Source organism: Mustela putorius, unplaced genomic scaffold, assembly GCF_011764305.1.
Source record: "Mustela putorius furo isolate JIRA1106 unplaced genomic scaffold, ASM1176430v1.1 tig00001680_pilon_pilon_pilon, whole genome shotgun sequence".
In the NCBI taxonomy this organism is placed as follows: domain Eukaryota; kingdom Metazoa; phylum Chordata; class Mammalia; order Carnivora; family Mustelidae; genus Mustela; species Mustela putorius.
Window position 1 is genome coordinate 1,253,342 of NW_025421840.1, and position 14,494 is coordinate 1,267,835.

General features: G+C 46.3%; 1 protein-coding gene across 1 annotated transcript in view; it reads left to right on the plus strand.

The window, feature by feature from the left end:
* Positions 1 to 14,494, plus strand: part of CNTNAP2 (contactin associated protein 2) — a 1,133,692-nt gene that overhangs the window by 1,100,580 nt on the left and 18,618 nt on the right. The window contains exon 20 of the mRNA XM_045087941.1: positions 6,492 to 6,731. Coding sequence (XP_044943876.1) covers positions 6,492 to 6,731 — 240 coding nt within the window. The remainder of the gene's footprint in view (positions 1 to 6,491; positions 6,732 to 14,494) is intronic.

A 14,494-nucleotide genomic window follows, 5' to 3' on the forward strand; every position in this document is an offset into this window, starting at 1 on the left:
GGGGAGCAGAGGCGGGGACCGGAGGGGTGGCTGCCCCTCCATGGTGCGGCACAGCTGAGTCTCTGCAGAGGACAGGTGAGCTTGGGGCCTGGAACGCGGCTCTGCCATTTCTGTCCGTCCCACAGATTCTTAAAAGGCGACTCCTCAGCCCTTAACATGGTGACAGGTACCCAAGAGAGCCTTGTCACAAGTTTTAAATTGGGTCCCACGGACATTCTAAGATCTTTCGGCTCTCTTTCATAGACAGTAAAGAATTGAAGTTTATAGCGATATCTCATATCATATCACACCCCCCCCCCGCCAGAATCTTGATAGGAATTTCTAAGACGTACAAAACAAAACCAAAAATCAGCTGATGGATGGATCCCATGGGTGGCCCAAGAAGAATATCCCGATGAGCTTAAATAGTCTCTAAGGTAAATGAGAAATCTCTGTTGAGGGCTTCTGGATTCCCCATGCATGTGCACGGGCCCCAGCAAGGATATGTGATCGGGGGGCTGGTGGGGGGGGCGGCCAGGGGGGGCTTGTGCAGTGCCTTTTCTCACAGCACTCCTGGCAGGCAGTTGGTATTCAGCGGCGAAAAGCCGGAGCCAGAAAGCCGGCTAATGCCCTGCAGAGGTACTCACAGCCTCCTGAAAAGTATCACCCTTCACATTTCATTGTAAGGTCGCACCTGGAATTGTATCCTATTTTAAGTGGGCGATTTGCTGTGACCCACATCATTGTGAAGGTGAGGTATTAGTGTACTAAGGACAGCTTAGAATTTAATTTCAGAAGCGACTGTACTGCATTTCTAAAACCGGCATTCTTCGAGCAGGTCTCCCCCACGTGACATCTCAGCCAAGACGTCTCTAAGCAGAAATTAGTTTCTTACAGTAAGTTGTGCTGTAATATTTTATTTCAGTCCAAAAGCCATTCAGTTAATTTTACAGATTAACACAGTTTACCTGGAATGAGCTCCAACACACTAAAGCAAGAGCGTTACTATCGTGGGCGGATGTCCCTACGAGGGACGGATGTCCAGACGGGCATCGGCAGAACTTGCTGGTGCTTTCACTGAGGCTGGCAACGCCGGGACGTCAGTTCATGGCATCTTTTAAAACTTTATTACTGGCTGAGTCACTAATGACACATGGTCTTAAAGCAGTCTCTAGGGGCAGCTGGGTGGCTCAGGTGGTTAAGCCTCTGCCTTCGGCTCAGGTCATGATCTCAGGGTCCTGGGATCCAGCCCCAGGTCCTGCTCAGTGGGAAGCTGCTTTTCCTTCTCCCTCTGCCCCTCCCCCTGCTTGTGCTCTCTCTGCTTCTCTCTCAAATAAATAAATAAAGTTGTTTAAAAAGGGGGGAGGCAGTCTGTAATAGCCATTTAAAATTTTTTTTAACCTCACTGTGACATTTCTATAGAGTTCCTGACTGGAAATGCCAAAATCCAAGTGAACATAAAAACAACATAATACAGTCTGCTTTTTGAGACAGACATTGAGAATAAAACACTTGATTTCTCTGCTTTTTTCCATGAAACCTTAAGTTACCATTTATTAGCAAAGCCTTAATGTCTCTATGCCTCAGCTTTCTCATCTGTGAAGTGGGGATAGTCCTGGCTCGTTCCAGTGGTGGTTGGGAGGCTTCTGGACATACGGCACGTACTAAACACAGTACCTCGCCCAGAGAGCAGCTCTTCCTGCTGTGATCCCCCGGCTCAGACTGTGGTCTCCACCCCGCCCAGGGAGTGGGTCTCAGCCAACATCAACTAGATTTGGAGCACCACCTGGATGTGGAAATGTTGTCCCACTCTCCTGGGCATCAGAACTCTTGTTTCTGTGATCCATCGCCTTTTAAGAAAACAACAACAGTTGAAACACTGGGGATTTTCCCCAACAGAGAGAAAACACAGGAAGGAGGAAGCCGAAGAAGAGAATGAGCAGAGTGTAGGCGCCCTGAAGAGAGGGAAAAGCACCAGAAGTTCACCCCCAGGACTGCTGCTTGCCGTCCTGCCTCCAGCCCCGGCCACCCAGCTGACATGTCCAGCAGTGCTCACAGCCCCCTCGGGCCTGCGCCTGCGGACCCCTGCTCCTTCCCACCATCTGAATCCCCTTCCTGGAGCCCACCTCTAAGCCATGTGCCTTGCGTCTGTGATCTCAGAGGAGGACATTCAGAAAAGGACATGTCTTTAAGAAACGGGGACCCCACGTTAAACGGGGAACCCTCAGATAGCTCTGGCTTTGAAACTGTTCATGTTCCACATGTGATAGGGAAGCTTGCCCTACGTAAAGGTCAGAAAGCCGTGTGCCTGTGTTAGCTCAGGGAGATTGCAGGGGCCGGCGGGGGTGGAGGGTCGGATGGGGGGAGCTCGGGTGACCACTTGCACAGAGCAGGTGCTATGCTGCCACTAGAATTATCTTTCTAACACTTCCCATCACAGTCCTCTGAGGCCGCAATATCTTTGAGTTTCCTCCTTAAATACAAACATCTTAACGTGGCATTCAAGGCTCTTCCCAATCTGACCCTGAGCTCTGACCCCATCAGACTCCCACCAGGCCCAGAACATAACTGACCTCATAGAAGACTCAACCTGGGGTTCTCTTTCCTTTTACTCTCAAGACCTAGTTCTACACGACCTAAGTATTGATGAAGAGGCAGAGAAGTTGATGGGAATGGAGACGGGTCCAGCCACTATGGAACACCATGTGGAAAATTCCCCCCACCCCCAAAATTAAAATTAGACCGTGTGATTCAGTCTCATTCCCAGATGTGTATAGACCCGAAAGGGCTGAAATCGGGATCTCGAAGAGAGATGTGCACTCCGTGTTCATCGCAGCATGATGCACGACCGCAGAAACTTGCAAACAAGCTGAACGTCTATCCGCACGATGGAGAATCACTCTTCAGAAGAAGGGACTCCTGCCACGTGCTGCAGCCTGGATGAACTTGGAGGACATGATGCCAAACGTAATGAGCCAGATGTGGAAGAAATACATGGTCCCACTTACATCAGGAATGGAAACTAGTCGAACTCACAGAAGCAGAGAGTAGAACCACAGCTGCCAGGGCTGCGGGATGTTGGTCAGAGGACACAGTTTTCACTTAGGCCAGTGGAGTATTAGAGATTTGCTACACAGCCCTGTGCCTTGAATTAGCAATCTTGTATCACTTGCTTAATCATTGTGTTAGGAGGGTAGATTTTATGTTAAAAGTGTCCTTACCACCAAACAAAACAGAACAAAAAACCACCTCTATCTCCTAAGCTGCTCTCCAGAACCCCACAAACTTGCTCTCCAGGTTTACCGTAAACTTTAAAAAAAAAAAAAAAAAGATTTTATTTATTTATTTGACAGAGAGAGATCACAAGTAGTCAGAGAGAGAGGAAGGGAAGCAGGCTCCCTGCTGAGCAGAGAGCCCGATGCAGGACTCAATCCCAGGACCCTGAGATCATGTCCTGAGCCAAAGGCAGCAGCTTAACCCACTGAGCCACCCAGGCGCCCTTACCATAGACTTTGATCATCTCGCTGAATACATGGTTTGTCTCCACTTGGAAAAATCACAGTGCTCCAGGGGCCCTGGCACCAGTCAGGCCAGCCTCACTAGCCAAGGGGTGGAAACCATAAGCCCCAGTTTCCCCATACATTCCATAGGGATAATAATGCTCCCTTTCCCATAGGGTTGTTCTGGGTACTAAATGTCTAATTTGTATAAAGCCTCTAGTTTTAAAGGTTCAGTAAACGTTAACTGTTGCCATTGTACAGCATTTGTACTTGGTTGTTTGCAAGCTTGTTTCCCCAGCTAGACTGTGAGCTACTTCGGGTAAATTTCTGGATTTGTCTCCATCTTCCTGCTACTGCCGCCAGGCAGTGAGTACATGCATTGAATTGAATTGAATTGAATTGAATTGAATTGAATTGAATTGATTGAATTGTAGTGAACTGAGCTGAGCTGAAGTCCCACCAGATGGCAGTAGCTCCCAGCCCCAAAATTCTTCATGAGCCCTACTCCAAAGCTGGACAGGCTAAAAAGAATTCTCCATTTATGCATGAGAAGCAATAGATAGAGCTGAGGTTGTTCCCAGTCTCCTGACCCCAAGAAGCCGCTTGTTTTGGTTCCTTGACCACAGATGTGAGCCAGATAGGAGCTTGGGAAAGCCAGGAGCTGAGGTCTCCCTTCCCTCCCTAGCAACGAAGAGTTCACCCTGAGTCTCCGGGGACAGAGCACCCTGAGGTGTTTCAAAGGAAGGCAGATCACCGGAAGGAGGGGACAGAAACCAACTGTACCAACTCTTTGCATGGAAGGCAAGTTGGTGAACCAAGAACAAGGAATTCCGATAAGAGACCAGGAGACAAAGAACGAATCACTGACGTGTATGCATTCCTTCAGTGAATCAGTGAATTCATTCATTCCGTAATCCATCCATTATTGAGGAGGGAGGGGAGGGGGAAGAGAACAGCCCTCGAGGAGTCAGTGGGACCAGAGCCTCTTCCTGGCCATCAAGGAGACATTGTGACTGTGGGATGTTTTGTGCAGTCACAAGTGCATTCTGCGTCCCCTTCCTAATTGGACCATGCTCTAGCTCAAGGTCACAGACTGAAATTTACTAAGGGAGAAAACTATGGAGAATGTTTAATTAAAATTTCTTTCTGTACTTGGCTGAGTAAGCCCCTGTTGGAATCCCCAGCATTACCATTCCCTGCTGCCCATCTCTTTTGTTTGCCAAAATTCACATCGGGCTAGTACAGGTCAGTCACTGAACTGATTCTTTACTATGATGAATAATTAACACATCCACTTCTGCCCCCAAGGCCTGAAAGCTCCCTTCTCTACTGATTTATTCTTTCCTTAATGGGGATCATTTTTTATAGAATACTTCACCTGAGTTCTTTCCCCAGTAAGAAACATCATCTGCTTGGATTTCAAATTTTAAAGTAAGTAGCCTTCTGTTTCCCAAAGTCTCTGTTTTTCACAGTTCAAGTGGAAGGGTAAATATCTCACATCCTTGTCTATGGCACTTTTTTAAAGATTTTATTTATTTATTAGAGAGAGCGATAGAGAGAAAGCCCAAGTGGGGGGAGAGGCAGAGTGAGAGGGAGAAGCAGACTCCCTGCTGAGCAGGGAGCCCAACATAGGACTCATTCCCAGACCCTGGGGTCATGAAATGAGCTGAAGGCAGATGCTTAACTGACTGAGTCACCCAGGTTCCTCTTGTCCTTGGTGTTTATTTGTTTGTTTTCTTAAGATTTTATTTATCCATTTGACAGACGGAGATCACAAGTAGGCAGAGAGGCAGGCAGTAAGAGCGGGGGAAGCAGGCTCCCTGCTGAGCAGAGAGCCCGATGCAGGACTTGATCCCAGGACCCTGAGACCATGACCCTAGCCAAAGGCAGAGGCTTAACCCGCTGAGCCACCCAGGCGCCCTGTCCTTGGTTTTAAAAGACAGTCATCGTGTCAGAAGACAGTCGTCATTGGCATCATGCCCCGTCCAGAACACGGTTGCCGTGCTCTTCTCTGAAGGGCCATTTGCTGCAGGATCAGTGCCTGTGCCCCTGGTTCGCAAGCCTTAGCGGGCCACAGAGTCACCTGGAGGGCTTGTGGAAGCACAGACTGCCAAACCCCCCCCCCCCCCATTCCTAACAAGTTCCCAGGTGATGCTGATGCTGCTGGTGCAGGAGCCGCCCGTCGGAAAGGTCTAGGACTCCCTCGACGTTCATTTCTGCTGCACAGATTGTAAAACTCAGGACAGAGGGCCAAAAAGACACCGGCTTTTACTGAGCTAACTTGTAAGACCGTGGGTGGTTCTATTAATTGAAACAGCGCATTCGCGATGCCTCTCTTCAGACTACCCGGATCTGAATGTTAGTTCAGGAAACATCGCACTCGGACTGGGGGGGGGGGCAGCGATTCTTCCATGCGCAGGTGTATTTGTGATTGAGTTGGGACGGTTTCCTAACTTCCAGAACATCCAGCAGATCCTAGCTGGGATTCTGCAAACCTCAGGCTTGCATGAGGATTGGCTGCTGAAGAAGGGAAATGCGTCGTTACAGGCTATGAAACTCTCTCTTGTTTTTCTTTTTAATAAAGAATTCTGAAGAAGACAGTGAGAATGAGGTACAAAACGGAACCGTAATTTACCAGGAGGGGCCCTTGTTCAATACGTGTAAGAGGGAAAAGAGAAGGAGAAAGATCGATCAGAAGCCAGTGAATGTGGTTGGTTTCAACAATACCGTGGGTGTTGGGAAGGTCTTTGTAAGTGTGCATTTTATTGTAACAAATAGAGTCATATTCTCCTCACCCCACACGTTCTCTAGTAACACGGAGGTTCGTTTGCAGCCAAGTCTCCAGCCCTCAGCCTTATCGAGTCGTTAATATTTCATCTGAGAGAATAGAACATCTTAAACTGAAACCTGGAGTGAGAGTTGGACGTTGGCGTTCAAAGTCGAGACTATGTTACAGCCGGAATGCAGAGAGTGGGAGAAAACACTTATTCTCTCTCTTTTTTTATCTTTTAGAAACAGGGAAGATCGACCAAGAGATTCACAAATACAACACCCCGGGATTCACTGGGTGCCTCTCCAGGGTCCAGTTCAACCAGATTGCGCCTCTCAAGGCGGCCTTGAGGCAGACGAACGCCTCCGCCCACGTGCACATCCAGGGCGAGCTGGTGGAGTCCAACTGCGGAGCCTCCCCGCTGACCCTCTCCCCCATGTCGTCCGCCACCGACCCCTGGCACCTAGATCACTTGGATTCAGGTAAGGCCATGTTGGCCAGGTTCCTTTATTTCTTTAAACCTCAGTTACATCGTCTGTAAAATGGGCTTAGCAACAGGACGGGTAAGGGCGTTAGGATTTTGGAGGACTAAGGACACGAGGGAATGTGTGAGCCCAGGAGTGCTCAGCACGTACCACGTGCTCAAAAGTTACAACTGTCAGCCTGGCTCGGAGCCAGAAAGACGTAAGGCAAAGGTAAGGAACATGGAAACCGCTGACTCTTCCTCCTTTAAGCAAAATTAAGAGATGCCTAAATGGACCTCTGCAGTGTGACTTTGGGACAACCTGGACCGTCACTTGTTCACTGTTGCCCTTATGACACTCACTGCAGCCCTACATCCCAGGTCTACTGTCAGGAGGAAGGGTTTTTTTTTTGTTTGCTTTGTTTGTTTGTTTGTTTTTTAAGATTTAACTACTTGAGAGGGAGAGGATGGGCAGAGGGAGAGGAAGAGAGAGACCTAAGGCAGCTCTGTGGTGAGCACAGAGTCCTGTGTGAGTCTCAGTCTTAACCACCCCAAGATCAGGACCTGCACTGAAACCAAGACTCAGATGCTAAACCAACTGAGCCACCCAGGCGCCCAGGAAAGATTTATCCAAAGCAACGCAAAGCTCCTTCTCCCCACCCTGTACGTACGTGAATAATGCCATAGGCTTCCAGATTCTCCGAGGTGCATTTAAGCTTACGGGACTCTGGGGAGTCAGTCCCTGCGGCAGGTGGTAAGACGTGTGATTGGAAAGCACAGGCCTACAATGAAAGGCCACGTCTCTTGGCTACAAAAGTAGTTGGGAGCAACTCAGCGTGCCATGACGTGATGGAGAGCCAACCTGACCTTGGGCCAGTTGGGGGACCTCTCCGAGCGTCTGCGTTGTCTCCCCTGTGGTGGAGGGTAGGGTGTGATCTCTACATGGCCTCTAAGTCCAACAGTCCACACGTCAACCTGTGATGTTGCTAACGCTGACCACAGGAGGAGGACGGTGGAGGCGATGGGGCTTCAGCACTGTCGCCGTCTCAACAGCAGCTTAAACATGGGCATGCTTCCTGACCTCGTTCCTCAGTCTCCTTGTGAATAAAGTGGAGAAAAGGCACCTGGGGCACCTGGGTGGCTCAGTCAGCTGAGGGTCTGCCTTCAGCTCAGGTCTTGATCTCAGGGTCCTGGGATCGAGTCCTGCATCGGGCTCCTTGTTCAGCGGGAACCTGCTTCCTCCTCTCCCTCCGCCACTCCCCCTGCTCATGCGCGTGCTCTTTCGCTGAAATAGATAAAATCTTTTTTTTTTAATGGAGGTAAGAGGACCCAGTTCCCAGAATTCTATGTGGGATGATGTACTAAAGGCCGTCAGCCTGGTTATAGGCAGGTAGCATGCTTTGAAAAAGTTCAGCAGCAGTAATATTAGCGGCGCAGTTATTATGATGTTAGACGCAATGCCCTGTTGCTTCAATGTCCGGTCAAGGTCCCAAGTTCTCCCCCAGCCTAGCGTCTGACTCCTCACAGTGCACCATGTGACCGTCGTGCATCTGGTTGCCTTCTACACACTGCAACCCGTCCTCAGAGCTTATCAGCTCTGGGGCAGCGCTTGTCGTTGTGACTGCTTGCCAGGATCTGTGCTACAAAGCTCTGCAAAGCTTCGAGAGAACCAAAATTGCCCCATTGTCAGAAGAGCCAATTTACAGACTAAACAGTCCTCTTTGCTCCTCACACATGCATTCCTAGAACATGATGAGGGCTGCTGTGTGCCAAGCGCACTTCGAAAGAATTCTCTTTCATGAGTGTTGTTAGGATTACACAGGGCTGGCTTCTCCTCCTGGGCCGCCTTGAACAAAGGGAAGGTTCCTGATGCCGAAAGTAGAAAAGTGGGAGGGAAGATAGAAGCTGAGAGAAGACATATGTCAGCTACCGAGGCCAGAGCGGACCAAGACAACCCGCCATCTTTGAGGAGCGGAAGTTCTTACGCTGCTCCACGTGCCCCCGTGTGAGGCCGAGAGCGGGTGTGGTCTCCGGCAGCTGCCAAGGAACCAGTTTCCAAAGCCTCTAGATGCTACTCTGGGCCAATGCATGTTCCCATCCACTGGGCCTTCATTAGCAAAGTATTTGCTTTATGGTCTGAGAGATACAGTTGTAGGGCTAGACATTTGGGTTCATTTTTTTTTTTTTTAATCATGCTTTACATGGGACAGCTTCATTCTTGTGACTGATAGAGTGAAAATGTATGTAGAGAACATTTCTGTGATTATTCAGTGTTTTGTTTTGTTTTTTAAGATTTTATTTATATATTTGAGAGAGACCATGAGTGCAGGGGGAGGGGCAGAGGGAGAGGGAAAGCAGACTCCCCGCTGAGCAGGGAGCCAGAGGCGGGGCTCGATCCCAGGACCCTGAGATCATGACCTGAGCCAAAGGCAAGATGCTTAACCAACTGAGCCGCCCAGGTGCCCGTCAATGTTTAAATCAAATACCTATACCCCAGATATTACTGTTGCACAGTCCCCATAAGGTCCATTTGCAGAGAATTGACCCTTGATTTGGGGAGAGTCCTCACCTGGGGTTGACCAGCTGCTGCATCGACCTCCTCTCCAGCCATTTCCATATGGGGGAATGCTTATAAAGGAGTATGTGTGTCTGCCTCGTGAACTTTAATAAAGGGACAGAAAACAGCTTATGAACTATGAGGCAGAAAGCTTATTTAGATAACATGATTGGATTTTTTTTTTCTTTTAAGAAAATGAGAGAGAATGGGGGTGGAGGGCTGAATAGGGAACAGAGAAAGACTGAGAAAAGGGAAGGTTACTTAATAGTGTCGGGGAGAAAGAACCTTTCCTCTATTCTCTTATGTTCTGCTTCCGGGGGGCTGCAAATTAAACTGATAAAATGCAAGGGAACCTGGGTGGCTCAGTTGATTAAGCATCTGACTCCACTTTCGGCTCAGGTCAGGATCTCAGGGTCATGAGATTGAGCCCCAAGTCAGGCTCCACACCCAGCTTGGGATTCTGTCTCTCTCTGTCTCACCTTCTGCCCCTCCCCCATCTAAAAAAAAAAAAAACCTGATAAAAGGCAGATGAACAGGAAAAAAAATATATTCCAATGCATACAGGAGCTTACAGGAGAAGTAGCTCAATAAATGGTTGGATACTTAAATGCCTTATGTAATAGAGAAAAGGGAATGAGGAGAAAGGGCCTCTATGGCAGGAACAGAGGTTTTAAAAAGAAAAAAAAAAACACAGGAACTAAGCAAGTGTGTGATAATGCTTGTTCATGCAGCTGTGAATGGTCTTTCTGTTTTCAAGGCCATTCAAGTTTCCTGGAGAGAGCTTACGCTCTTGGTATGCTTACGCTCCATCTCCATCCTGGGGAACGGTGCCCAGAGGAGGGAAGAGCAGTCTCATTTCCCCAGGTTTCCACTTTCAGTCAGCCAAAGGAAGTTCCAAAAAGATTTCTTTCTGCAGCCGTTGAACCCAGATGTCCTCAGCTTAAAATCGCCTTCGCACCAGCTCTGGAGTTCTAAGCAGACCCCCACAGTAGCAAGTGCACTCGACTCTTGGGGAGCCCTTGCTTTTTTCAGATAACCTTTCATGTGGAGAGAGACTAAGAATCTTCGCCATCAGACACTCAGAAACAAATCAAAACAACAGGACACACATCCCATCGGGGTCTGTGAGTCATGAGGCTGAATAGGGATCGGACAGGACAAGAACGAGGTGAGCGCTGATGAGTCCTGCTTTGAGAAAAGGACAGTTGGAAGGAGCTTGATGGATCAGGTGCCTTGGAAAGTGTGGTTCTGGAAGCTCATTTGAAATGCGGAACCTCGGGCCTCTCCCTCCGCCTCAGCGAATCAGCATCCACATTGTAGCAAGATCCACAAGTGACTTACGTGCACTTTAAAGTTGGAAACCCCAATCTATGGCAGTAGGTCTCGATCTCAGATCACCTTTGAATTACCAGGTCAGCTTAGAAAAATCCTGATGCCTAAGCTACACTCCTGACCGATTAAGGCACAGCCCCCAGACGGGAGAAACAAGTGTTCATAGATGTCATCTCTGCCCAGATGATTCTGGTGTGTAGTCAAGACTGAGGATCACTCATCAGATAAGACAGAAGCTTCTTAACAGCCCCCTTGGTAAGCCCTTCGAAGTAAGGTTACCAGAAGATAAGAAAATTAAATAGCCAAATAACACAAAAAACAAAAGCAACAACAACAAAAACCATTTTGCCTTTACATGGCAAAATCACAAATTAAAAGGCTGTAGCAATAAGCTTACAAAAGGTTGGGCTCCCCTGACCATTTATTCTGTTAGGAAGCTCACCCAGATAGAGAAGTTTTATCTCAACTTGAGCCAGTCTGCCTGCGTAAAACTAGAGAAACAGACTGAAAACAAACACGAAATCCACAGTGTGGGGCCAGACTCAGGGGCTCTCAGGAAAGGGCATCCTTATAGAAGCAGTTGCACCCAGGAAGGAGCCTCCATTTATGGAGCATGTCAGATTGTTTTCCCATTTTTTGAATGAGCTGCAAACTTAATTTGAAAGGATCTTGAGGGGGGTGGGGAAAATACAGCTTTAAAATGGAAGGAAGTGTATTTATGAAGAACAGGGAGTCCTGTGGCCTTAGTAGTAAAAGGACCTTAGTAATGGACTAGGGCTACTCACTACATACTCACACCAGGACATTTGCTTTGCAGAGACCTGGAAATTAGGATTCAAGGCAGCCACTCTTGGGTCTTGTGTTCTTTTTGTTCTCTCGCATTTCTTCCTTTTATATTAGATGATATCAAAGGATAAAAACAAAAAAATGTGTTCCAAGATATGCTGGCTTCAAGGGATCAGATCCTTTTGCTTTTCCATGACACTACTAAGTAACCAATCTTTACCTCTGTAAATCCTCATGGGCTCTGTCACTGTTTTCCAAAGTGAGAGACATTTACAGTTGGTCAGGTTGTGCACTGCCTAACTCTAAGGGATGCCATTTGCATTGCAGTGTATGACTTCTGGACTATTGAAACATAGTGGCCTTGATAGGGAGTCACCAGATCATTATGGGAAGAATATAGACATGGTGTTAGATAATATCAAGTTATTTCCTGTTTGCTTCTCTTTCAACCCTTCTAATCTTGTCTAGGAGAAAGTCTCCTTTGGGTTCTGGAATGCCTTTAACACCTCTCCCACCCTTGCCGTTCACTCTTTAATTAAAAAAAAAAAAAATCAATGATTTAAATAATAAGTTAGATCAATTTAGTGAAAATAAGTAAATAAATAGTCATTAGGTTTTTCATGGAGTTGGCAAAAAAAGGTGAAGCTGGTCCCCACATGATTGGAGTTTGGAAAATACTGGACGTTATGATGGGAGCATCACAAACACAAGGGCCTAGCCTGGGGCTGGTAGAGTATGTTTTTTTAGAGGGGAAAATAATCAAATGAATTTGGTTTGATTTAAACCAGTTCCACTGTATTAGAAACATCCAGTCAATCTTTTTTCCGCCGAGATTTCCCCCCTTTGATAACAGGTACAGCCTCTTTCTAAAGCACGCAATTTTTGTCATTAGGGATGGCTCAGTGTGACTGCCCCATCCCCTCTTAGATCCCAGAATACAGCCCCCCAGGCCCCGGCTGGGAGACTGAAGCTGCCCCTCTGGTGACCGAGGTCCTTTACCCCTGGAAACACCAAGTTGATTTCCAAAGGTGCCCCTACCTCTATTGCCATGATTTTTAATGACTTGATTTCATGTCTATATTCCGCATTTCCTTTCCACCATCTGAAGATAATAGTTTTATATCTTCATGGATATAATGAACATTTTAAAGCTCCATGTATCTATTCAGTTTCCTCCATAATTACAAGCTGGTAGCCGGTTTTCTTTACCACCTGCAAGCACTTAAAATAATCGTTCCAGCTCTTATAATTACATCTTAATTATTTCTGAGCAGATCCCTGTTTTCATCCTTATGCTAAGATTGCATGATTAATGCATTCAGTCTCTGATACCTAATCTCTTTATTATATTGTTTTTTTTGTTCCCTCTGGTGACCGAAACAGTACACATTTATTCAAGAGCAGAAACAGTTATCACCCCCTTTTCTAATGTGTATTTTTCCTGCAAATGGGCCAAATTGTCCTTTTCTGTAGAAGGTCCAAGCGAATTTATGGAAGCCCCAGTCAAGTGTAAGATCAGAGTCACGGATTTGTGATCAAATGGTCATTGACATTGTTCCCATCTGTTGTTTCCATAAGGACTGGCTTTTGAACACGTGATTTTGTTGGGTTGGAGGATGCATTTTTAATTTTGATAGCTGTCCTAGGTCACCCTCCACAGATTTAGAACTTCCAATCCAGGAAGGTGTGAGTGTCTTTTTTCCCCATGCACTCACCAACGTAGGACATCATAACGTTCTTTGAAAAAATGAAACTTCGTTGTTTTAATTTGGATTTTGTTAATCATGAGGGAGATTAAATCTCTTTGTATATGTTAAGAAGTACTTATTTTCAATTTTCCATAGACTGTTTCCATTTTTTGACCAAAGAATTATTTATATTCTTTCCTATTTGTTTGTTGGTCATTTACTACTTGACTTACAAGGATTCTCTGTATGTTAGATAAATGAGTATTTTACTACGTGTTTGAATGTTTTCCCAGTCTGATCTCTAGTTTTTGAATGTATGGGGTTCTTTCCCTGTAAAAACTTTTAAATTTACAGGGTATATTATAACGTGTTTCATGGCTTTTGGTTTTAGGTCATGCCTTCTCCATTCAGAAATTACTTTAAAAATTATTTCACAACTTCTTCCCAATGACTTTATTTGCAACATTTACATATTTTTTAAGATTTATTTATTTATTTGAGAGAGTGTGTGTGAGCCAGCGCATGTGGAGGGGTGCGGGGGGAAGGGAGCGACAAGCAGACTCCACGCTGAGCGTGGAGCCCTACACAGGGCTCAATCCCACAACCCCGAGTTCATGACCTGAGACAAAAGCAAGAGTCGAAGGGTTGGCCAACTGAGTCACCCAGGCACCTCTGTGAGATTTACAGGTTTAATCCACTTAAAATTTATTTGGGTGAAAGGCGTAAGTCAGGAGTCCCACTGTTTCCTTGTTGGGCTTCCATCCTCTCCGGCACCTTTTTCATATTCACAATTTATATTTGAATCCTTTATATTCAAATCTGCTTCTGGGCTCCCTGATCTCTGACATTGATCTGACTCTTCATGAGACAATAGCAAGCTGTGGTATTGGTTCAGCTTTTATAATAGCATTTAATACCTCATAAAGCTGGTTTCCCTTTTATTCTCTTTTACAAAATTTTCCTATCCTTGCACACTGACTTCTCCCCTGTGATGTTAGAATTGCGGTCATTTCATTGGGATCCTCTACAATGTCTTTTGAGATTAAATTTTATGTGTAAGTTAATAGCGGGATAATTGACATCTGTACACATAATGTTTACCTGTCCAGCAAGAGAATGTCTTTCCATTTATCGTGTCTTCCCCTCCATACAAAATTCATATGAATTTAACTTTAAAACATTTCCTGATAAATCTCCAAGTTGTTTCTCCTTTTTGGCAAAGCGATTAAAAAGAAAAACCAAAAAACCCTCCCTATCGTAGGGTAAGCTAATTTGGCACCTAATTACATTAGCAGAATCCTTCATGGGGGCACCCAGATCAAATATTTAACATAAATGAACAAGGTATGTGCGCACCAAGGACCATCTTTGAATTCTTCCTCATACATAACACGTCTTACGTGTATATATAGCTTAAGG